The sequence below is a fragment of the Piliocolobus tephrosceles genome, chromosome 7, assembly GCF_002776525.5.
Source record: "Piliocolobus tephrosceles isolate RC106 chromosome 7, ASM277652v3, whole genome shotgun sequence".
In the NCBI taxonomy this organism is placed as follows: Eukaryota; Metazoa; Chordata; class Mammalia; order Primates; family Cercopithecidae; genus Piliocolobus; species Piliocolobus tephrosceles.
This window is the reverse complement of record NC_045440.1, coordinates 26,032,124-26,057,588: the sequence shown is the minus strand read 5'-3', so window position 1 is coordinate 26,057,588 and position 25,465 is coordinate 26,032,124. Positions and strand designations below refer to the sequence as shown.

The 25,465-nt window shown below is 36.7% G+C and overlaps 1 protein-coding gene across 1 annotated transcript in view; it reads right to left on the bottom strand.

Annotated features, from left to right (window-relative positions):
- Nucleotides 1-267: 267 nt before the first annotated feature.
- Nucleotides 268-25,465, bottom strand: part of ESCO2 (establishment of sister chromatid cohesion N-acetyltransferase 2) — a 30,093-nt gene continuing 4,895 nt past the window's right edge. The window contains exons 4-11 of the mRNA XM_023216799.2: nucleotides 23,885-23,978; nucleotides 19,860-19,917; nucleotides 15,444-15,561; nucleotides 14,486-14,617; nucleotides 11,411-11,500; nucleotides 10,648-10,791; nucleotides 5,398-5,573; nucleotides 268-1,846 (exon numbers count right to left, since the gene is read on the bottom strand). Coding sequence (XP_023072567.1) covers nucleotides 1,714-1,846; nucleotides 5,398-5,573; nucleotides 10,648-10,791; nucleotides 11,411-11,500; nucleotides 14,486-14,617; nucleotides 15,444-15,561; nucleotides 19,860-19,917; nucleotides 23,885-23,978 — 945 coding nt within the window. The 3' untranslated portion in view covers nucleotides 268-1,713. The remainder of the gene's footprint in view (nucleotides 1,847-5,397; nucleotides 5,574-10,647; nucleotides 10,792-11,410; nucleotides 11,501-14,485; nucleotides 14,618-15,443; nucleotides 15,562-19,859; nucleotides 19,918-23,884; nucleotides 23,979-25,465) is intronic.

Sequence of the window (25,465 nt, the reverse complement as noted above, 5' to 3'; positions counted from 1 at the left end):
ACACCCAACCAAGCCAAGAGTATCAACAGCAAATCATGCTAAATATTTAAAATAGAAATAGTTCTTGAAATACAACATATCTAAGACAAACTGAATTGAAGCAAGATGCAAAATAACTGCATATGTATTTAGTTTATCTAAAGTAATAGGCACTAAAAGCAGGATTATGGGAAGCCTTATACTTGGTCATCTCTATGTATTATCTGAATTTTATGTAACATACAATTTTCATAATAAAATATAATCAAAATCAGATTTAGTTGTATAAAATATTAAAGAATTTTAATTGATTCATCACAAAAGCATTAAACAATGTTAATTAAAAATTTTAAATAAAATAATTAAAAGAAACAAGTGCAGAAAATAGCATTAAAATGTTTGCATAATTACATACATTTTAATACTTCCACATTCTTTTGGGAACCCAGGCTTTTACATTTTGGAAACATGTTAACTCACAGGCAAATAAAGTGAATGCAGATGAATAGTTTCTACATATAATTACAATCTGGAAAACGACTTGCCTATAATCTTACTGCCAGTTAGCAGTTGAATGATCTTTTAGAATCAAAATAATTTGAACAATGTTTTGCTTTTTAAAGTATCCAGGAATTACACTAGAAAAATGTGTGAACATTTAAGTGTATTTACACAGTTCCATGGTCTCTGATCCACCAGCCTATGTATATTTACTAACCTTGGTTCTATTACCATACATTTTGTAAAGACTTTTGCCAGGTATCTCAGAACAAGTAAGGTGCATTTTAAACAAGCAAAAAATTAGAAAATGAAACATCTAATCCAACTAGGCATTTTGTTAATGACATCAATTGTAACAGGTTCCTAAAGTAGTACTACCAATATTTCCATACAACAAAAATTAACTAAATGATAATAGTGCAATTACCAAGTATAATTTTAATTAAATCTGATGACAGGTAAACATTTAATTTTATTTTCAAAAAGATTAAACATTAAGCTATAGAATTCTGCTCTACAGAAATGCATATGGGATAATCTTATTCCTTACCATCTTGTTACAAGTAAGAAATTCTAAACATTTTCTAAAGATATTCAAACTGAGTTACAACAGATGAGTGCCTATCAAGTGAAGACTTTGTATAGAGAAGTCAGGAATTAGGCGGGGCACAGTGGCTATGATTGTAATCCCAGCACTTTGGGAGGATCGCTTGAGCCCAAAAGTTCCACAGAAGCCTGGGCAACGTAGTGAGACCCATGCCTCAATTTAAAAAAAAAAAAAAATTCAGGAATTCCCTTTACAAATTGGGCATAGAAATTACTTGCCCAAGTTTAAATTTGCCTTTTTGCTTCTGATGTGGCATTAGATAATCCTGGTCCAAGAGTGTGCTTTATAAAAGACCAGGTCACATTTCTAGAGAAAACCCACTTTGTCAATACTCTTACATAAGAGTCAGGTAATTTTCCAGTTATAGTTACAAAGTTTCATAATTAAAAATTCAGAGTGCTAATCAGTGAATCACTCAAAGATTTTTCTTTTCTTTGAATCCCCAGATAATTTTCAACAAATTTATTCCTGACTTTTCAACTCATAAGGAACAAAACTGTGACGTGTGTGTGTGTATGAGTGAGAGTGTTGGTTTTATTTTGATATTTATTAAATAGTCTCTATTTTATAATAAGGAGCTCTCTTAACTTATCCAGATAGTAACTCCTTTATAACTGAAATCAACTTTAACTATTAAAATTATATACAAGGAAATTAGGAGTGTTGCAGTACTTGGTTGCAAATAACTTGCCATCTGGTGTTGGGTCAGAAAATGCTATTTCATCAGTGCTGAGAAAACAGCCAAACATGAAGCAATTCCTAAAAGAGAAGAAAAGATGATTTAATAATGGAAGCAACTTAACAATCTAATTAACATGAGCACAACTTAAGTAAATATTCTTGACTTAAATCAACCTTATTTTTAGTAAGTGAAAAAATGCCTTATATTTTAGAGAAAGAAGTCTAATGATACCATTTCACAGATGAGAAAACTAAGGTCCAGAAAAAATTCTGCTGAGGGGCAAAGGGAACCATCCACCTAACTCTAGTATATCCATGGTAAAGAGCAACTAATATAAGATCATACTGCTAGGCCAGGTGCAGTGGCTCACGCCTGTAATCCCAGCACTTTAGGAGGCTGAGGTGGGCAGATCACGAGGTCAGGAGATTGAGACTATCCTGGCTAACACAGTGAAACACCATCTCTACTAAAAATACAAAAATTAGCTGGGCATGGTGGCGCATGCCAGCTACTTGGGAAGCTGAGGCAGGAGAATCACTTGAACCCGGGAGGCGGAAGCTGCAGTGAGCCTAGACTGTGCCACTGCACTACAGCCTGGTTAACAGAGTGAGACTCCAACTCAACCAAAAAACAACACACCATATTGCTAATTAAAAGCAACAGATAATTAGAACAAACAAAAAAAATCACCAATTTTAAGCAGTAACCATATATACATATATATATATAATTATTTTTTTTTTTTTTTTTTTTTTTTGAGACAGAGTCTCACTCTGTCACCCAGGCTGGAGTGCAGTGGTGCGATCTTGGCTCACTACAACCTCCGCCTCCTAGGTTCAAGCGATTCTCCTGCGTTAGCCTCCCAAGTAGCTGGGATTACAAGCATGTGTCACCACACCCGGCTAATTTTTTTTTTTTTTTAAAGTAGAGACGGGGTTTCTCCATGTTGGCCAGGATGGTCTTGAACTTCCAACCTCAGGTAATCAGCCCTCCTTGGCCTCCCAAAGTGCAGGGATTACAGGCATTAGCCACTGCCCAGCCCATATACTTTTTTCAACGAAGACATCCACTGAGAGCTTTAAGAAGGGAAAAACTAATCTGCATTGACTACAATTCTCCTTGATCTTGCTTACCTTAGGATTAAAAGTAATAAGGAAATGGTTAAAAGAATTCAACATCTCCCACAACTTGTTTGTGAAAGAAAAAAACAGAATCAAAATTGAGGGATATTCTATAAAATAACTGGCTTGTACTCTTCAAATTCTTCAATGTCAAAAGACTGAGAAACTGTTCCAGATTAGGAAAGATGAAAATTATAGAGACGTGAAAACTAAATGCAGTATGTGATACTGGGCAGAAAAGAAAAAAAAAAAAAAAAGCCATGAAGGACATTTGAAACAACAGACAAAAGTGAAATATGCACTGTCAGATAAAAGCATTATATCAATATTAAATTTCCCAAATTTGATAATTGTATCATAGTTATATAAGAGAATATTCTTGTTCTTAAGAAAAACACACCAATGCATGAAGGGGTAAAGGAGCGTAATATATGTAACAAAATAATTCAGGAAGTTTATCTAAACATAGAATGGTAAAGCAAATGAGGTAAATGTTGAACTTAATAGATCTTGACAAAGGCTTCTTACTACTCTTGCTGCTCTTTTGTAAGTTTGAAATTATTTCAGAATAAAAAATTAGAATTTGATTCAATTAGAAGACATAAGTTTCTAATATATTAAATACTATAATTAAATACATAATATGGTAGAACTAGGTTAGATACTGGTATTCCTCATACCAAATTTATATATCTAATATAAAACATAGAAAAGTATTTCATAACTAATCATCAAAAATCTTTAAGATATCAATTTTTCCTACTGATTCCTTTTGTAAGTATGTGTGATTGACTAGGATTTATGGCCCAAGATTGGGTCCCCATAATGGTGTTGGTATTTATTTTTTAAAAGTGGCATAGAATGCAAGAGGCTTGAATAACAGTATTCCAAAGTGTGGTCTTTGGTTTGGTCAAAGTGTGCTTATTGGTTTTGTAACCTATTATCTAGACAATGAAATATGGGTAGAAATTGAGAGAGTAAGTGTTGTGAAATTCATCCATATAACCTAGATTAGGTAAATTAGCAAACAAGCTTGTTTGTGACATTGGAAACTTTAAACAGCAATACATAGTGCTAGTTCAAAGTGTGTACATGGGAATTAAAAATGGAGACTTTTTTGGTTGAGATATATATACTCATATACCGTAAGACTCACCCTTTAAAAGTGTACAACTGAGTGGTTTTGTGTATATTAACAAATATTGTCCAATCACCACCACTATCTAATTCTAGAACATTTTTATTATCCCAAACCCAGTACTCATTAGTTGCTATCCATCTTTCCTCAGTCCCTGGAAACTACACATCTACTTTCTGCCTCTAAATCTGCCTGCCTCTTATGGACATTTTATATAAATGTAATCATATGATGTGCGATCTTCTGCAACTGACTTATTTCAATTAGCATAATGTTTTCAAGGTTCTTCCACGTTGCAGCGTGTGACAGAATTTCCTTTACAGCTGAATAACATCACATTGTTATTATTGTATCAATATACTACATTTATCCATTAATCACAGATTGGATTGTACTTTTTTGGCTTTTATAAATAATCCTGCTATGAACCTTCATGTACAAGGTTTTGTGTGGACATGTTTTCTTTTCTTGAATATGTAACCTAGGAGTGAAACTGCTAGGTCACATAACAGTTTAACTCTGAGAAACCATCAGATTGTATTCCACACCAACTGTACCAGTTTACATTCCTACCAGTAATGTACAAGAGTTTCAGTTTCCTCTACATCCTCACGGACACTTGTCTGTTTTTTGATTACAGTCATCCTACTGGGTATAAAGTGGGATCTCACTATGGTTTTGTGATTTCCCTGATAAAGATGTTGAGCATCTTGTTATGTTGAATTAACCATTTGCAATTCATCTTTGGAGAAATGTCTACTGAAATTCTTTGTCCATTTTTAAATTGGGTTGTCTTTTTATTGTGTTCTAAGAATTTTATGGGTATTAGACCCTCCTTAGACAAATGATTTGCAACTATTTTCTCTCGTTCTATGGATTGTCTCACAAATCCACTTTTTAAGTTATGCTTATGAGTTATAGCAAGTCTTCATTATCTAGTCACTATCAATGAACATGTACAGCTTCTGTAATTTTTCAAACCTTTACTTTGTATAGATTTATTGAAGCGTAATTTCACATCTGATAAGTCTAATAACAATTTGAGATTGTATTTTTGTTTTGTTTTTCTATTTTTTTCTAGCAATCCATTTTTATTTTATTAGTATTGATCTGTGACAAATTAAACTAGTCCTTTAGCACAGGTAGTTTGAAAAGCAGTGGGCTAGTATGTTTCAGACCTGGAATGTTGTGCTCTAGACTGAGTACATCTAGTATGGTTTTTCTAGTGCCACTACCTTCCTTAGTCTGACTTTGATAGTATTTATACAGAAGTATCTTACCAATATCCTTCTCTTTAGCTCAGAAGCCGAGAGGTACTAGGAAAGCTATGAACCTAAGGTTCTGGATCTAGATCCATTTTATTTCTTACCTGAGGGTATCAACCAGTCGTCTTGCAATGCGCTTTCTTCTCTTCAGTCTGAAAACCCAGATTCTACTTATCCCACAGATTGCAGGTTCTGGTACATCTGAACATTGCCAAGCCCTAGAACATTCTGTAGAGGTTGGGGATCCCGGACCAGCTGGTTCAGACAGGACACGAAAGGCCTGCAATGATATACAGAAGCATCTACAGCTAACAACACAGATGAGTTCACACTGCTTTTAAAAAAATATTCCTTAAATAAAACAAGTATCAAAAATTTAACTTATATTTCCACCAAATATGTTAAAAATATTTTCTATTTCTTAAATTCTTATCCATTTAGTCACACAATGCTTTAAAAAAAAATTGCAGTGTTGAGACATTCACACATTCTAGTGCATCCCATAGCATTATGAAACTTTCCTCTTTAATTAAAACAATTGTAGACATTAGACTCTTCCTTTCAGTAAAGTATATCAACCTCTAGCATTCTCTCCATCCTAAAATGTATATATGACCACCTAAAGAAACCAGTAACACTAAAGATTTATATCTATTAACTATGAAATTTGGTTGGTATTTCAAGTTTCTTAAAAAAACATTTTTATTTTGAAATAGATTCATGAGAAGTTGAAAAAACCACTACAGAGGACCACGTATCCTTTCCTGAGTTTTCCCCAATGATTACATCTTCCATAACTGGTATAATACCAAAACCATGAAATTACCATTGGTAAAATGTGTGTGTATAGTTTCAGGACACTTAAGCATACCTGTATATTCATTTAACTACCATCACAATCAAATACAGAACTATTGAGTCACCACAAAGATCTTCTTGCTCATTATAGTCACATCCACACTACCCCGTCTCCCAACCTCAATCCCTGACAACCACCAATTTATTCCCCATGGCTATAACGAGAATGTTATATATTATATAAATGAAATCACACACCATATGACCTTTTGAGATTGGCTTTTTTCCACTCAGCATAATGCCCCTGAGACTCATCCAAGTTGTTAAGTGTATTAATTCTTTGTTCCTTTTTATCGCTAAGTAGTATTCCATCATATGGATGTATCATAGCTTATCATTCACTTAAAGCATTTAAGGACACTTTGGTTGTTACCAGGTTTTGGCTATTACAAATAAAGCCGCTATTAACATTCTTGTACAGGTTTTTGTGTGTACATCAGTTTTCCTTTGTTTTGGCTGGATCATATGGTAAATACATGTTTAGTTTTTTATTATTATTTTTTAAAGAGACGGAGTCTCACTCTGTTGCCCAGGCTGGAGTGCAGTGGCACAATCTTGCTCACTGCAAGCTCCACCTCCTGGGTTCAAGTGATTCTCCTGCCTCAGCCTCCCGAATAGCTGGGATTACAGGCATGCACCACCACGCCCAGTTAATTTTTGTATTTTTAGTAGAGGTGGGGTTTCGCCATGTTGGTCAGGCTGATCTCGAGCTCCTGACCTCAGGTGATCCGCCTGCCTCAGCCTCTCTAAGTGCTAGGATTACAGGTGTGAGCCACTGCGCCCAGCCTATGTTCAGTTTTTAAAGAAGCTTCAAAACTTTTTCCAGAGTGGCTGTAATATTTTACATTCCTACAATGTGTGAGAGATCTAGTTTCTCCGTATCCTCACTAGCATTTGGTATTGTCTCAATTTTTTTACGTACTGTTACCTCTTTTGATAGGTGTGTATTTAGTTTTTAATTATTAACGAAACATTGTTTCTGACCTGAGAGCAGAAGAGAATAGTTGGCTACATCTTGCCTATTATCAGGACATAACAGTCTACTTCTTTGAGATCAAAGAAGGAAAAGGCCTTTTAAATAAATACACAACATAAAAAGATGTAAACTGTAACATTAGTAATGTTGAAGGGAGAAAAAGTGCAGAGCTTTTGTAGGTGATATAAATTGTTATCAGCTTAAAATAGACTGTTATATTAAAGGATATTTTATGTGAGCCTCATGACCAAAAAGCGAAAACCTATAGTAGATACATAAAAGATAAAGAAATCAAAGCATACCACTACAGAAAATCATCAAATCCCAAGGAAGACAGCAAGAGAGGAAGAAAGGAATATATATAAAATAACCACAAAACAAAACAAAATGGCAATAGTAAATCCTTATTTATCAATAATTACTTTAAATGTAAATAGAATACATTTGCCAATCAAAAGACACACAGAGTGGCTAAATGGATAAAAACACAAGACTCAACTAAATATTGCCTACAAAAGACTCACAGACTGCAAGTGAAGGGTCAATACTGCAAGGATGGCTCAATACATGCACATCGATGTGTTACACCACATTAACAGAATGAAGAACAAAACTATATGATCATCTCAATACAGAAAAGGCATCTGACATCCTTTCATGATAAGAACTCTCAACAAATTAGACACAGAAGGAATGTACCTCAATATACTAAAGGCCATATATCACAAGCCCACAACTAACATCATACTCAGCAATGAAAAATTGAAAGCTTTTCCTCTTAGATCAGGAATAAGACAAGGATGCTGACTCTCATCATTTCTATTCTACATAGTTCTAGAATTCCTCACCAGAGCAATTAGGAAGAAAAAAGAAAGGCATTCAAATTTAAAGGCATTCAAATTTAAATGAACTTATGCACAGAAAACCCTAAAGACTCCACCAGAAAAACTATTAAATTCAGAAAAGGTGCAGGATACAGAATCAACATACAAAAGTCAGCACCTTTTCTATATAGGAACAATGAACTACAAACTATCTAAAAAAGAAATAAAGAAGACAATCCATTTACAATAGCATAAAAAAAAAAAAAACCCACTTATGAATAAATTTAACTGAGTAGGTGAAAGATCCATACGCTGAAGACCAGAAAACACTGATGAAAGAAGCTGAAGAAATCCACATAAATGGAAGGATACCCAGTGTTCATGGCTTGGAAGAATTAATATTGTTAAAATGTCCATACTACCCAAAGCAATCTACAAATGCAACGCAATCCCTATCAAAATTCCAATGGCATTTGCCACAAAAATGTAAAAAACAGTCTTAAAATCCTATGGAACCATAAGAGATTCCAAACGGCCAAAGCAATCTAGACCAAAGAGTAAAGCTGAGGGGCATTGCACTCCTTCTGGCATTAAAACAAAACATAGCAACCAATGGAACAAAACAGATAAAATAAATCCAGGCATTTAGAGTCAACTGGTATCTGACAAACATATCAAGAACAAACAATGGGGCAAGGACACAGTCTCTTCAATAAATGATGTTGGGAAAAATGAATATGCACAAAATAAGAATAAAATTGGAGCCTTATCTCAAACCACATACAAAAATCAACTCAAAATGGATTAAAGACTTAAAATGACGGACCTGAAACTGTAAAACTGTAAGAAAAAAAATGAGAAAAAAGCTTGACATAGGTCCGGGCAATAATTTTCTGGCTATGACCCCAAAAGTGTGGGCAATAAAAGAAAGAAATGTAAAACCAAACTGAAGTTTCTGCATAGCAGAGTGGATAAACACAAACCAACCAACCTACTGATTGACTGGGAAAAATTTTGCATATACAATACTGGATAATATCCAAAATATATAAATAACTCTATAACAAGAAAACAAATACTCAGATTAAAAAATGGGCAAAGAACCATAATAGATATTTCTCAAAAGACATACAAATTAGGAACAGGCATATGAAAAATGCTCATTCAACATTACTATTCATGAAGGAAATGCAAATTAAAACAAGATCACCTCACACCTGTCAGGATGATTACTATAAAAATACAACCACCATATGCAGCAATCCCACTTCTGAGTGTATATCCAAAGGAACTGAAATCAGTATGTTGAAGAGAAATCTGTACTCTCATGTTCAAGGCAGCATTATTTGTAGCCAAGATATGTAATCAACGTTAAGTGTCCATCAATGGATGAATGAATAAAGAAAATGTGGTACATATACACGTGGAGTACTATTCAGGCTTTAAAAAGGAAATCCTGACGTTTGCAACAACGTGAATGAACCTGGAGGACATTATGTTAAGTGAAATCAGCCAAGCAAAAAAGAAAAATAGTGCAACATCTCACACAGGTAATCTAAAGAAGTTGACTTCATAGAAGCAGAGTAGAATGGTGGTTGCCAGAGGCTGGGGGAGTGAGAGATGGGAGAAATGGGGAAACGTTGGTAAAGGGTACAAAGTTTAAGTTAGGATAAATTCTGCAGATCTATTGTATGGCATGACTATAGCTAATGTATACTTGAAAATTGCTAGAGGCCGGGCATGGTGGCTCATGCCTGTAATCCCAGCAATTTGGGAGGCCGAGGCGGGCAGATCATGAGGTCAGGGGTTCAAGATCAGCCTGGACAACATAGGAAACCCCGTTTCTACTAAAAATACAAAAATTAGCCAGGCATGGTGGCACGCGGCTGTAGTCCCAGCTACTTGGGAGGCCGAGGCAGGAGAATAGGCTGAACCTAGGAGGCAGAGGTTGTGGTGAGCCGAGATCGCACCACTGCACTCCAGCCTGGGCAACAAAGCAAGACTCTGTCTCAAAAAAAGAAAGATAGAAAAAGAAGAAAATGAAAGTTGCAAGGGGAGTAGATCTAAATGTTTTCATCACAGTAAGTTGATAAGTATGTGAGGTGAAAGATATATTAGCTTGATTTAGTCATTTTACAATGTATACCTATATCAAAATATCACATTGTACACTATAAATATTTGCAATTTTTATTTGTGAGTTATACTTTAATAAAGCTGAGGGAGAAGGAAAAGGCCAAACTGATCACTTACACTGGCAAAAATACAAAAAAGTTGCTTTTCTCTCCAACTTCTAATAACACAAGGAAAAACTATGTCTTCTAGAACATTGCTAATTAGTACCCAAATTAGATTCTAATTAAGGAATGACTATTTTGCCAAAAATATTAACATTCACTAAGCCACATGTTTAAAAACTTTGGTTTATAGATCTGCTTACTTAAAATCACTATACTTTATAGTCCAGCTGTGGAAATGATTACATGAATGTAAGACTGGCTTACCTATCCTGTTTATATAAAGCAAAATTCCAAATATTAATGGAAATAAATAACTTCAATTATCTACAAGGTCAAGGATATTCCAGTAGAAGAATGTCATTAATGGTAGCAATCTTAAATGCTGAGACTTCTCCCAACTTTTCTCTTTATTTTGCCCGCAAATTATGCCAATAATTTAAAATAAATATACCATACCTGTTTGATGGGTTCTGCAATTAAACACCCAACTACTTTCTTTTCATCAGATATAAAAAGAAAAGTTTTTATTTTGTTTGGACATTTAGGAACAACTTGCTGGAAGCCCAATTCATTATCAACAAGTTCTTGGACATCTTCTACCTAATGATTTTAAAAACCAAGACAGGTGAATGTTTTAAAAAGTACAATAGAAACTATACATACTTATATACACAAAATGTATGACTACTGTTACTTTAGTGTCTTTAATTTCTATTTCTTAAATTGATACACCTCCAAAATTATTTCACTATTGATGCATGTAGCTGCTACTGTGGAAACAAGGTTTGAAGAACCTATTTTAAAGATCACTTTCAGCAGAAATTCAGACACCTGGGAGGGATAAGGAATAGAAAGCATTAAAACAGATTTGTTTTAGCTTTATTCATTATTCACGGTGGCTAGACATCCAACCTCAAAAACACAGGCAACACCAATATAAGAAATAGACCCCACGGGCCATTAATTTCTCAAACTGAAAGCTTAGTTTATCTTTCACAAGGGAAAGATGAACATAAAAGATAAGCTATGCAGCCTTATCTGCCTTCTTTATTCCTATGTCCAACAATTCTAAGTTTAGTTTTGTATAAATTGCTACGAAAGTAATCATTAAGCAGGTACCCAAGTGAATTATCTGTCAGCAAAGGCAGTGTGCACTTCAACATAGGTTGATTTCTTGGGGATGGGGAAATGCAAGAGTTAAAAAGATAATGTTCCATACCTTTTTGATAGCGAAGCTTGGATCATGTGGCAGAACCAACACAATTTTCCCATCCCAAAACTCTGCTACTACACGTTCTTTCTTCCAACCCTGCCAAAGGAAAAAAGGGTCACAGTTTAACTTGTGAAGAGAAAAAAACCAACATTAAATAATTTGATGTGCAGAAGACAAAAGGCTAAACAGTAACAGATATTTAAAAAAGATGAAATCCAACTAAAAGTAATGTGGGAAGAGAAATAAAAGATGCCTAAAACAGGTACCTGGCCTCAACAAGCTTATATCCTATCTGGAGACATGTATATGATTATAAAACAAGGTAAAGAGGTAGCGGTGCGGTGGCTCACACCTGTAATCCTAGCACTTTGGGATGGCTGAGGCGGGTGGATCACTTGAGGTCAGGAGTTTGAGACTAGAGGGCAGGTAGGGGAGGGGTAGAAGAATAAGCCAAGTTCCAAGAAAAGGCTAAATAAAAGTCCTTATATGTTTGTCCCTTATGTTTAACAAGACCACGGAAGGGCACAGTCTTACAACTATTTTAATCTCAATCTCCAGCATAGTGCTTTGGCATGTGGCCCTAGTGTTTGAATGATACTGAAGTATTATGGTACTTGAAAAGGGTTTTAAAACCTTGGTAAGATGTCAATGAGCATAATGGGGAAGGTGGTTAACTTGCCTTCAGTCTAAGGCAACTAACTGAATAAGCAAAGGTGTAGAGAATGGCAAAAAAAAAAAATGTGGTGTAACTGACTGGAAAAAATGAGGTTGAAATATTAGAAATAAATTTAGTAAGATCCATATTGACAAAACTATAAAATGTTCCTGAAAGACATCAAAGATATGAATCAATCAGAGGTATACTAAGTTTCTAAGTATACACTAGGTTTATATTATAGTATATACTAAGTTTATATTATAGTATGTACTATACTAAGTTTCTAAGTTATACTAAGATTTTTTTTCCCTAGAAATAAATGGCATTAGTTTGACTACTTTCAATAAAAATTAGAATAGGTTTTTTATTTGGGGGGAACATGATAGGCTCCTTTTTTAATTTGAAAGAGTAAATGTGCAGAAAAAGTCAAGACATTTTTTATAGAGAAGGATGAAAGGGAACTTAACTATACATCCAAATACAGTATGGAGCTACGTTTGCAAAAGTATGGCACTGGCATAGGAAATAATGGATGGTGCAGAAGTGTCCAATAACAAGTCCATTTATATGTGGGAAGTTGGTATGCATTAAAGGTGGCATTGCTAATCAGTGTGGAAGATAAACCAGTCAAACAGTAATATTGGCACACTTTGCAGTCCTTTAGGAAGAATATAAAGTTAAGATCCATCTCTGACACTATGTCTTGAAAAACTTCCAGAGGATTAAAGGTCTAAATATAAAATTTATAGCTATACATTTTTTTAAATATAGGAAAAACTTCTTACTAATTTTGGGACTGAGATGATGTTCCTGACTTAAGAAACCAAAGGTCACAAATTAGCTAAATAAAAATTTTGTTTTCTTTGTAGCAATATACACCATAAAAAGGTTAAAAAAAATCCAAGGAATGGTATTTGCTTGTATATGCAGAAAATATCTCTGAAAGATATATAGATGAACCTGTGAATGCTGGATGCCTATAGATAGGGGAACAAGGTTTCTGGAAGGGGTATGGAGAAACACTTCACTGGATATACTTTTGCATTCTGTGAATTTCAAATCATGTGAAAGTATTACTATATCAAAAATATAAATTCAAACCTTAAAAAAAGGGACAGGGAGAATGTATTTGTAACACAGGAATAACATACAAAATATATAAAAGATAACATATCCAGTATGTTTCCACAAATTAAAGAAAGAAATCCAATATAGTATAGTCTGGCTTCATCAGAGATGTGGCTTATTCCAGCGGCAGGAGCTTAGAGCTGGAGAGGGAATGTGTCATGCGACAAGGTGAGCAGGGGCCAGATATGAAGAGGTCTGCTGGCCAAGGTAAGGAGTCTCGGTTTTATTCCTAGTGCAACAGAAAGCTGTCAAGTGTGAAGCAGACAATGTCAGAACCTATGTTTTAGAACTTTCTGGCTGATGTAGAGATACCAGAGAGGGCAAGAATTTAAATTATACACACATACACTTTCTCTTTTGTATATATTTTATATGCATATATATAAAAAAGGTTGAGGCCAGATTAAAGAGCACCAAACTGCTGGTGGGAACTTTTTCTTTCTAGAAGTATGTAGAATCATACTAGACTTATGTTTTATTTGTGGCTTTTTTTTTTTTTTTTGAGATGGAGTTTAGTTCTTGTCACCCAGGCTAGAGTGCAATGGCACAATCTCGGCTCACCGCAACCTCTGTCTCCTGGGTTCAAGCAATTCTCCTGCCTCAGTCTCCTGAGTAGCTGGGATAACAGGTGGCTGCCACCACGCCTGGCTAAATTTTTTGTATTTTTAGTAGAGACGGGGTTTCACCATGTTGGGCAGGCTGGTCTCAAACTCCTGACCTCAGGTGATCCACCCACCTCAGCCTCCCAAAATGCTGGGATTACAGGAGTGAGTCACCGCACCCAGCCTAGACTTATGTTTTAAAACATTACTTCTGGTAGCACTATGGGAATCCAGAAAGCAAGCTGTTTCAATAAACAGGCTAAAAACATTGTGAACATATTAACTAGGGCAATAAAAATAGGGGAAAAGGAATGAGAAGCAGGTACAATCATAAAGGTAGGGCCAATGATAGGATGTGTTGGGACTTGAAAGGTGTTTAATGAATGGGTGGGACCTCTCCTCTCAGAAAAAACCTGGAGAAGTCATGGAAAGGTTATTTCTTCTAAGGCTATCCATAAAGACAACACTATAGTGGGAAGAGGACATCTCTTCAGGTCTTTGAATTTTGTATATCTTGACTGTTCAGCTCTGCTCAGAATGCAGTGTTTACAAAGTATTTATCCTATATTGAGAAGGTAAGCTTGAAACATCATCATTAAAAGTTAACTTTTCAGTCTAGGTGGTGGAAAAGAAATGTCTCTTTTAAAGCAGTTTTACTTCTAGAACAAACTGAGAGACTATATTTTGGCTCACCACATATTTGATTCCTTCCAGAAACCTGTGGTGATGCTGTACATGTTGCATTTCATCTTCAGGGTTGGAAGCAGTATATATCATACCACAAGACTTGCACATAGTAGCCCCAAAATGTTTCTGACCAGCATCCTATAATTGGGGGGTATAAAAAGAAGCCCATTTAGATATAGCACAAATAGCTCTAAATTAAGTTCCTATAACCATTCATTCAAATTTCACCTAATTTTTTTTTTTCTGCTGACACAAGAGAAAAACTAATTGAAAGTCTGGTTACTATATCCTCCTTCCCTCCCCCAAAACAAAATGACATGAGATCAGGCCGGGCACAGTGGCTCATGCCTATAATCCCAGCACTTTGGGAGGCTGAGGTGGGTGGATCACTTGAGCCAAGGAGTTAGTGACCAGCCTGGGCAACATGGTGAGACTCCATCTCTTTGGCCGGGGCGGCGGGGGAGAAGAGATCTAAAAATGCAATAAATTGATGGAAGGGAATTGTTTATTTGAATGGACACTGTAAAAACCAAAGATTCTTTTATTTTTACAAGATTCTTTACTAGACCCATGGTTCTAAGAAGCAATAAGACTAAATTGTGGAAATTATAGTTAAAATGAACAACAGAACTTTTTAATGAAACTCTTAAAGACCTGAAAAAGCCTTATTTCAAAGAGAAGAGCAAAAATTTTAGGACTTCTATATTAATTATACAATATTTTTCCTTAAGTGGCTAAGAATATTAAATTATTCTTAATATTAAAATTATTTGACTCAAGAATTGACAAAAAGTAAAGTGCAGGAAAAGCACAGAAGAATATTCAGTGTCACCACCTATAACTCCCATTCTGTCACATAAAACATTGCTTAATGCCATTGAAAATACCAAGTTCTGAACTGTCTAATACAGGAGTTTTTCTGTAAAGGGCTAGATAGGAGAAGCTTTGTTTTGAATTTACTCACAATGATGAGCTGGTCTTTTGTTTTTTTACTTGTATCTCTGGTATTAGCATTTTTCTGGATATTGGTCTGTTTCAAGAAGTTGATAGATCCCACAGAAAGCTGTTCTTCACCTAAAGATCTTGACACAGAAAGTTGATAAATATCATATAAATTTGATAAATATCATAATTTGATATATAAGTTGATAAATATATAAATTTATAATTTTTGAGGAATTACAAGGGAAAGAAAGCAGACATTTAACTGAGTACCTTGCAATTTTTAGTGCTTTCTGACATTAACTTGATGAGATAATAGGGACAGGAATAATGAGAAATCTGAGGCCCACTCAGAGAGGGTCAGTAATTTACTCAAGGTAAAGTAACTAGTAAATGGCAGCATTAACACTCAAATCCTGGTCCTCTGACTCCAAGTCCCAGGGACTTTCTTCTACAATATCAGATGCCCACCATGCACACTTTGGAAATTGACTTCACCCTTTAAAAAAAGATTTTTTTGCTTTATCAAATCTTAGAACAATATTTACCTATACAGTTATAAAGAAATTCCTGAGATACTGGAGGAAATAAGTATAATACTGAACTTCACAGATCCACAGGAAATCAGAGTCACCATCATATTATGACCCAGCAACGTTTTACCTGGGCAATGAAGCTACTAAATTTGCTTTTCCTTATACCAAAAGCAGCATCTCACTACTCTGAAATTCTTAAGGAAAAAAAAAAAATTTTAGGCTGGATAGATGTAGCTGAGACAACCTTTACCTATTAGGAAAGAATGCTGAGATTGACTTACAGAGGTTGCAAACCGGAGCCCCTCAGGCCAAATCTAGCTAGCAGATATGTTTTGGTTGACCCATATGTTATTTAAAACTTTGGATTAGCCTCCAATATTTTAAAATTTAGAGATTTCACTTAAAAATGTATATTTCCAATATTAAAAGAGACACTGTAAGATCATTAAACCTCTATTCCATCAAAGAATCTACAAGTTCGAACTTGGAATAGCACACGCCCTTTTAAGTGGGCAATTCTTCAGCTGGCCCTAGTCTCCACCCAGCCTGCTGGTTCTGTAGGTACTGAGTTTGTAACCCTTGCCTTGTAATGAAAGGATCTTGGTTTTCCAGGGACCAAAGGAGTAGAAATCCCTAAAGAGTAGAAGTAAATAAGGAAAAAAAAAAAACAAAACCCCAGTGCCCCAAATAAAAGGGTCGAAAAAAAGGGGGGGAAAAAAAAATCTGATAAAGTAGAAAAAAAAAAAAAAGTGGAGCATTAGCTCTACTGCATTAAGCTAAGTCAAGCTGTCTTGTTACTGATTTGCTTTCTAGGCTCACCAGGGGGAGTATTAAAGGACCAGCGAGTAGGCAAGGCTAGGAGCAAAACTGCAAATTTATTTTTTGGTCAGCCAGCTTTGTGGGGGAGGGGTGAGGTCCGTCGGTCTCTGGCAGGGGAGGCCGGGAGAGTCACTGGGTGGAGCTCTCGGGCGAGGTTCCTAATGCAGTCCAGACAGGAGTGGGGGCTGAGGAAGTTTGCCCAGCGCGCCTGGGAGTGGGAGGGCAGTGGGCGGGACATAAGCGGGTCAGGGGCCGGGTGGCAGGCGTGGCTAGGCGGGTTCCGGTTTTTCTCTGTCGGAGGTCGTGTTGTGCCTGTGCAGTCGACCCGTGTCTTTCCCGGGCGCAGTAAAGTTGACGGTGAAAAACCCGGAACTGCGCCGTCTTGCCTCCGTTCGTCCAGTTACCATTTGTCTGATAAGTAGTTTTCAAATTGACTTGACAAAGCTATGCTAAGAAATACATTTCACATGACTAGTACAGGCATAAAACCAAAGTTTCACTAAATATACTTGCTGTGTGAGAGATACACTATTCCACTAAAAATAAATGTTATTGTTGGAGACCCAAAGAATGAGCATTGTGACCAATTCAGTATACCACCGGAGGCCATATGAGCAAACAGCAAACTGTTCTCATGAATGCAGGTTGCTGGCAAACTGACCAACTGCGTCTGCCACCCAGAAGGAATGCTGAGGGCACTCATGCCCAGGCCAGTGTTTCTTGCCATTATCTACAGGCACATTTGAAGCTTGTTAACAATCATGTGAACCTGTGATAAATCATGCAGCTGACCTTTACCTCCTCCTCCCTGCTGTTTCTACCCAATAAATATGAAAGGCTGTAGAAGCTCAGGGCCTTGCTCACTAGAAGCAAGAAGCTCCCAACCCCTTCTTTAAAAAGATCCTTTTGTCCTTGTCTTCATTTCTGTGTTCGTCCACCTTCGTTCAGTCCCATAGTAACTGTCACAAGATATGACACCCTAAACTGGTCTGATGAACTACTAATGGGCTGCTACCTACAGTATGAAAAAACACTTGTCCAAGTTACTGACCCTTTTCACTTTATGCAGCCTTTGCTAACTCAGCTCTCCCTGACCCTGCATGCGTGACGGCCATCTCTTTGCTTCCATTTTAGCAATTTTAACACTATACTATACTTGTTTAAATGTCTACCCTCCTCTAACCATAACCTCGATAGTAGACCACGTTAATTATCTTCACATCTCTAGAACTCAGTATAGCTCAATAGCATGTGATACTCTCTAAATGTTCATTGAATGAATTTTAAAAACCAAAAAACAAATGTGAGACTAAGCACTTTGAGAATCTGTAATCTATCTGAAGTAACAGATATCTCAAATTGCTGATAACTGACATTTTGGAGTCTACAAAAAGAGCAATATCATATTATTTAACAAACAGCATCCCACTGTCTTTTTTTTTTTTTTTGAGACAGAGTCTTGCTCTGTCACCCAAGCTGGAGTGCAGTGGCGCGATCTTGGCTCACTGCAACCTCCGCCTCCTGGGTTCAAGCTAGTCTCCTGTCTCAGCTTCCTGAGTAGCTGGGATTATAGGCATGCCCCATCATTCCCAGCTAATTTCTGTATTTTTAGTAAAGATGGGGTTTCACCATGTTGGCCTAGTCTCAAACTCCTGATCTCAGGTGATCCACCCACCTCGGCCTCCCAAAGGGCTGGGATTATAGGCGTGAACCACAGAGCCTGGCCTGTCTCTTTATACTAGACTAAATTAGTATACACTTTTATCAGTTAATTGTGGTAGGCTTCTGCTATGGTTTGAGCATGTCCCCCAAAATTCATGTGTGAAAATTTAACCTCCAGTGCAACAGTTCTGGGAGGTGGGGCCTAATAAGCGGTGTTTAGCTCATGATGGCTCCACCTTCATGAATGAATTAATGTTGATTATTGAAGGACATGAGCCTGCAAGCCAAGCTCTCTTGTTCTCTCACATACACTCTCTTGTTCTGCCTTCTGCCATGGGATCATGCAGCAAGAAGGCACCCACCAGATGTGGCTGCTTGATCTTGGACTTCTCAGCCTCCAGAACTGTGAGCCAAATAAATTTCTGTCCATTATAAATGACCTAGTCCATGGTATTCTGTGATAGCAACACAAAATGAACTAAGACAGCTCCCATCTTCAATAAAAGGTCATGAAAGATGACAACACAGGTGAAAAATGGGAAAGGTGAGAAAAACTAGAAACAAACCTTTGAAGAGGAAAAGCTGCCCACTCAACTTAGTCACTGAGGCAATTTAAGGTGAGGTGCTCTGAGAGTAAGGAAAATGTAGCCGGGAAGTTCCTTAGTTAATATCTGGAGTTATTTATAATCAAATGGAGAGAGAAGGATCAAAGCTACTTAGGAAGATGTTTAGACTATAAGAAACTACTTTTTCAGAGCTGTGCTGCCTATCATGCTCTCTATCCATCCGTGCCTCCCCCATTGCAGTCTTTAGTTTTAAATACGGTATTAGTAGCTTCAGCTACACTTTATGATAACATTAAGCTGCTGCAAGTTACTTACTCCTCCAGCCAGCTTTCTCATCTACAAAATGGGGTAACAATGGTACCTACATCATGATGTTGTGAATGCTTATTAAATTGTAGCTACTATACTATCACCCAGGGAAGGCAATATAACCTAATGGGCATTTGGTTCAGATATAGATTCTAGTCCTGGTCCTAGCACCTAATAGCTGTGCAACTGTGGCTAAATTACTAACAGTTTCTTAGGCTAAAAATAGAATAATAGTATCTACCCTCTAATTTGTTGTGAAAATTAAGATAATAGATACAAAAGCTACTTATTACGTGTAAGGTATTATATGTTAGCAATTACTCTTACTCAAGCATATAAAGATCTTTTCCATCTCTCAACTCTTAAGTTCTTATGTTTCCATGAGGGACTGATTTCATCACCCTATTCTCAATATTATTCTCCTATTCCCCTTAGTGAGGAAGGAAAAAAAAACTCCCCAAATTAAGTAGCACGAGACTGAAAAAGAGACCCAGAGGACCTGTGTAATTCATAAGGCTTGAACTTTAAAACAGTAACAATTCTCACCTTTTTGAATTGACTGAAGATGCACTGAAGATTGGATAGACAGTGGACTTAGGAGAAACTGGTAGGGGAAAAATTGTGATAATGTATATTACCAAATAAAATCAAAGCTTTAATTCATAAGATTTCAAAGGTTAATTAAGACAAAACACTACTCAAGATCAAGATTTAACAAAGAGGCAAAGGTAATCCTATGGAGGAAAAACAGTCCTCAACAAATGGTGCTGGACCAATTAAACGTCCACATGCAAAAAAAAATTACACCTATTCAAACCTTATGTAAACGTAACTCAAATGGATCACAGATCTAAATGTAAAACTATGATCAGGCATGGTGGCTCATGCCTATAATCCCAACACTTTAGGAGACCAAAAATGGGAGGATCGCCTAAGGCCAGGAGTTCAAGACAAGTCTGGGCAACTTAGCGAGACTGTGTTTCTACAAAAAAAATTAATAATAATGTAAAAACATAAAACTAGAAAACTTCTAGAAAAAATATTAGGGAAAAATCTTCATGAACTTGGATTGGGTAATAAGTTTTTACACACAACACCAAAAGCATAATACATTTATAAAAAATTAATTTAGACTTTACCAAATTTAACAATTTTGCTCTACAAAAATAAAGAGAATGAAAAGACAAGCCACAGATTGAGGGGAGAAAATATTTGCAATCATATATCTGATCAAAAACTTGTATCCAGAATATATAAAGAATTCTTATGGTATGCCGACAGTTCAGTGATAAATGGGAATTACTACTGATACATCCAACAACATGGATGAACCTTAAATGTATTACTAAGTGAAATCAGCCAGACCCCAAAGGATACATATGTATAATGTTTTTCCTGGAAAAGGTAAAACTATAGAAATAAAAAGCAGATTAATGGTTGCCACAGGACTGCGGGGAAGGACAGTAGCAACAAAATGTAGGCATAGGGAAATTTTAGGGTGAAGGAACTGTTCTATATGGTACTGTAATGGCTAATATATAATTCTATACATTTGATAAAACCCACAGAACTGTAAAAATCACAAAGAATGAACTTCAATGTACATCAAATGAGGAAAAAATATGTATAAATATTAACCAGGCTATTGAGGTAGCCTAAGATGGAATGCATACTGTGAGAAATGAACCTAACTACATTAGAACTGTACAGCATAACGACACCGAAGGAGGTGGGGGAAAAAGAGAAGCTGGCCTAAGTAACTTCAGCAAATGGTGTTTTAACTAGAAGTTATAAGGATAAAGACAAAAAGACACTACTTAAAATTGCACTCTAGGCTGAGTGCAGTGGCTCACACCTATAATCCTAGAAAGTATGTATATTATTTAATATATATATCTTATTTAACTATATATGGAATTCCACAAAGGGAAAAAATTGAAAAGATATCACATTTAGAAAAGAATGGCATGAGTTGATACAGGATTCCACAAAAGCTTACTTCGGCAATAATTACATATAGAAAAAGAGACTGAATTAGATATGATTCATCTCAACCTCAACATGAACAATGAGATGAAAGGTAAGGGAGGCCGAGGCAGGTGGATCACTTGAAGTCAGGAGTTCGAGACCAGCCTGCCCAACATGGCGAAACTCCATCTCTACTAAAAATACAAAAAAATTAGCCGGGCATGGTGGTAGACACCTGTAATGCCAGGTACTCAGGAGGCTGAGGTAGGAGAATTGCTAGAACCCTAGAGGCAGAGGTTGCAGTGAACTGAGATTGCGCCATTGCACTACAGCCTGGGTGACAGAGTGAGACTCCGTCTCAAAGAGAAAAAACAAATTGCACTCTAATTGGTTAATATATTTCTCACAGGGGTATGAATTAACAATTACGAAACTGTTTTACATGTTTACTGGGACAAATAAGTAGGTGAATAGTGAATAGTAGGAACTAAGTTCCTCACTGTCTGAGAGGGAAGTTACAGATGAAAAAAGGATAGAATAAATCCTGGAGTACTGGATTAGAGTTGGAGATATCAACGTCCAGTTGGCAATATGCAAACAAAGAAATAAGACAGAAAATGTCACAGACAAGACTAAAGACACATTACATTTAAACATAATACAGTACCTTGGATTGGATACTGGGACAGAAAGAAAACATTAATAGAAGATTCCAAATAAAGTTTAGTTAACAGTAATATACTACTACCAATATTTGGTAAACTCCAAATAAAGTCTAGTGTTTATGGCTGGGCACAGTGGCTCATGCCTGTAATCCCAGCCCTCTGGGAGGCTGAGGCGGGTAGATTACTTGAGGTCAGGAGTTTGAAACCAGCATGGCCAACATGGTGAAACCCCATCTTAACAAAAATTAGCCGGGCATGGTGGCAGACGCTCTGTAATCCCAGCTACTTGGGAGGCTGAGGCGGGAGAAATGCCTGAACCCTGGACAGAGGCTGCAGTGAGCCAAGATGGTGCCACTGCACTCCAGCCTGAGCAACACAGCAAAACTCCATCTCAAAAAAAAAAAAAAAACAAAAAAAATTATATACCAATACCAGTTTCTTAGTTTTGACAAAGGTATTATAACATAAGATGTTAAGAATTGAGGTAACAGGGTAAGAGATACACTGCTATTCTCTGTACTTTAACTTTTCTGTTAATCTAAAATTATGGCAAAATAAACAGTCTATTAAAAGAAAAGACCAAAGTTAAAACAGCGACTGATTTGAGGAGAATAGTAAGTTGAGAGTGAGCTAAAAAAATAAACTTTAACTTTGCACTGAAAAATAATTAGAGCTCTTCTTCTAGAAATAAGGCCAAGGCAGGTGACAGTCTGAGCTGCTATGGGTAAGTTACTTAACCCAAGTCCATTTCCTCATCTATAAATGGGCATATCAGGACCTACAGTAGTTGGGAGAATTAAATGATACACTGTAGTTATTAAGTAATAAACTTTTGGTCTTTTTATATAACTTTCATGATTTCTGCCATATCCTTATACCACTGTATTATTTTTATTCACTATTTTTCTTTAAATTGACTTAGACAATGTACTAAAATATATCTTATTTTATTTTTTTTGAGACAGAGTCTCGTTCTGTCACCCAGGCTGGAGTGCAGTGGCGCGATCTTGGCTCACTGCAAGCTCTGCCTCCCGGGTTCATGCCATTCTCCTGCCTCAGCCTCCCGAGTAGCTGGGACTACAGGCACCCGCCACCACGCCCAGCTAATTTTTTTGTATTTTTAGTACAGATGTGGTTTCACCGTGTTCTCCAGGATGGTAAAATATATTTCAAAAGAAAAATTTATAACTATTGTAAGTAGATGGCATTGTTTTTCTGTTGTATGTTCTATTGTATCAGTGCTTTGAGCACAATCTATGAAAAACATAATGTATACTAAATAGCACTGCCTTATATTCAGCACTCAGTAAATACTAGTTATTAGCATCACATCTCAGAATCATAAACAGCTTTATGTATTCATAATTTAGTAAGCTATTTAATTGAACACTGACAGCATAAATTAGGAATAGGATTTCAGAACTGACAGGAATTTAAAAATTAACTTTAACTCTTTAGAGATCTCTTCCTAGATCATACAGCTAATTAGCAGTAAACCTAGACAAAAATCTCATGGTTCCTGATGCTTAATTTCAGTGTCATTTATAAGACTTAGTAAGTTCTGCTCACAACTGGGCTTTGATCACAAATATACATAATAGTTTTAACTTACATTGTTTTGTGTGAAAGATAGAGTAGGTATGATTTTTTAATGAGAACACTCAACTCTAGAGAGCTTAAGTAACTTGGCCACAGCCATAGACCAATTAAGCCTAATATTTTGTCTAAAATTTTAACCTAGGATCTTCTTGTTTCTTGTTTTTCAAAACGCAATGCACTGCTTTACTACAGAAAACAGTGTCACAGAGATAAAAACCAAGATACTAACTACAGGCACACTACTGAAGAAAGAAAGACCCAAAAATTATTATAAGAATTATTATTATATAACATATGTAATAAAGCATTAAGTAGTTAAATTCATGCTAGTTTTCTTACTTGTCTTATTCTCACCAAGAGAATCCTCTGAAGGAAAATTCTCATTTTTATCAACTTTATGTTCCTTTGACGAAACTCTGTCATCTGATGAATCCTGAAAATAGTTTAAAAAAAAAAAAAAAAGGAACAAATCTAATTTTTAACTGTTTTCTTGTGAATGAATTCCAGATCTATTTCTAAACAAAAGATTTGGTTTATTATGAATTACATTTCATAATGTGATTTTCAATCATCAAACTATTTTTAGGAAAACTTCCCCTGTATTCACCACGTGTACATTATCTTTTAAAAGCCAGAGTATGGCAGGGTGCAGTGGCTCATGCCTGTAATCCCAGCACTTTGGGAGACCGAGGTGGGTGGATCACGAGGTCAAGGGATTGAGACCATCCTGGCTAACACGGTGAAACTGTCTCTACTAAAAATACAAAAATTAGCTGGGCTTGGTGGCACACACCTGTAGTCCCAGCTACTTGGGAGGCTGAGGCAGGAGAATCGCTTGAACCTAGGAGGCAGAGGTTGCAACGAGCCAAGATCATGCCACTGCACTGGAGCCTGGCGACAGAGCAAGACTCCATCTCAAAAGAAAAAAAAGCCAGAGTACACATGTTGTAATCTGTCATCCTCTCAAAAATGTGTTATATTTCCTGATAGAGACGGCAGAATGATTACAGACCATCACTTCCATAATGAAATGAACAAAAAAGTCACTAAAAATGGCAAAAATTTCCCCAGCACCCACCAAACTGGAAAGGGACAACTTTTTGCCATGAACTTTTAAAATGAGCAGCTAAGGAAAGAATAACTTTCTAGAGTCACTGGAGAGTAGCAGGAATGTGGGAAAAGCAAAGTAGAAAAAATCCTGACAGATTTCCCTCATACTAATTTGGGAATTACTAGAGAATATAGGGAATATACGGCTTGGGGAAAAAGGAAAAACCTCTTGGTTAAAGTACAACTTCTACTACTCAAAACCATAATAACCCAGCAGAGGTGGGATAACCCATCAGTTTAACACTTTTCAGGGCTCCATGAGTTGGGGAAAGGGCATCCTCATGAAAAGCAGATTCACCGGCCAGGCGTGGTGGCTCACACCTGTAATCTCAGCACTTTGGGAGACCAAGGCAGGTGGATCACGAAGTCAGGAGTTCAAGACCAGCCTGGCCGACAGGGTGAAACCCCATCTCTACTAAAAATACAAAAATTAGCCAGGCATGTAGGCAGGTGCCTGTAATCCCAGCTACTTGGGAGGCTGAGGTAGAGAATTGCTTGAACCCGGGAGGCAGAGGTTGCAGTGAGCCGAGATCGTGCCACTGCACTCCTGCCTGGGCGACAGAGTGAGACTCCATCTCAAAATAAAAAAACAGGCCAGGCGCGGTGGCTCAAGCCTGTAATCCCAGCACTTTGGGAGGCCGAGACGGGCAGATCACGAAGTCAGGAGATTGAGACCATTCTGGCTAACACGGTGAAACCCCGTCTCTACTAAAAAATACAAAAAACTAGCCAGGTGTGGTGGCACGCACCTGTAGTCCCAGCTACTCGGGAGGCTGAGGCAGGAGAATGGCCTGATCTCAGCTCACTGCA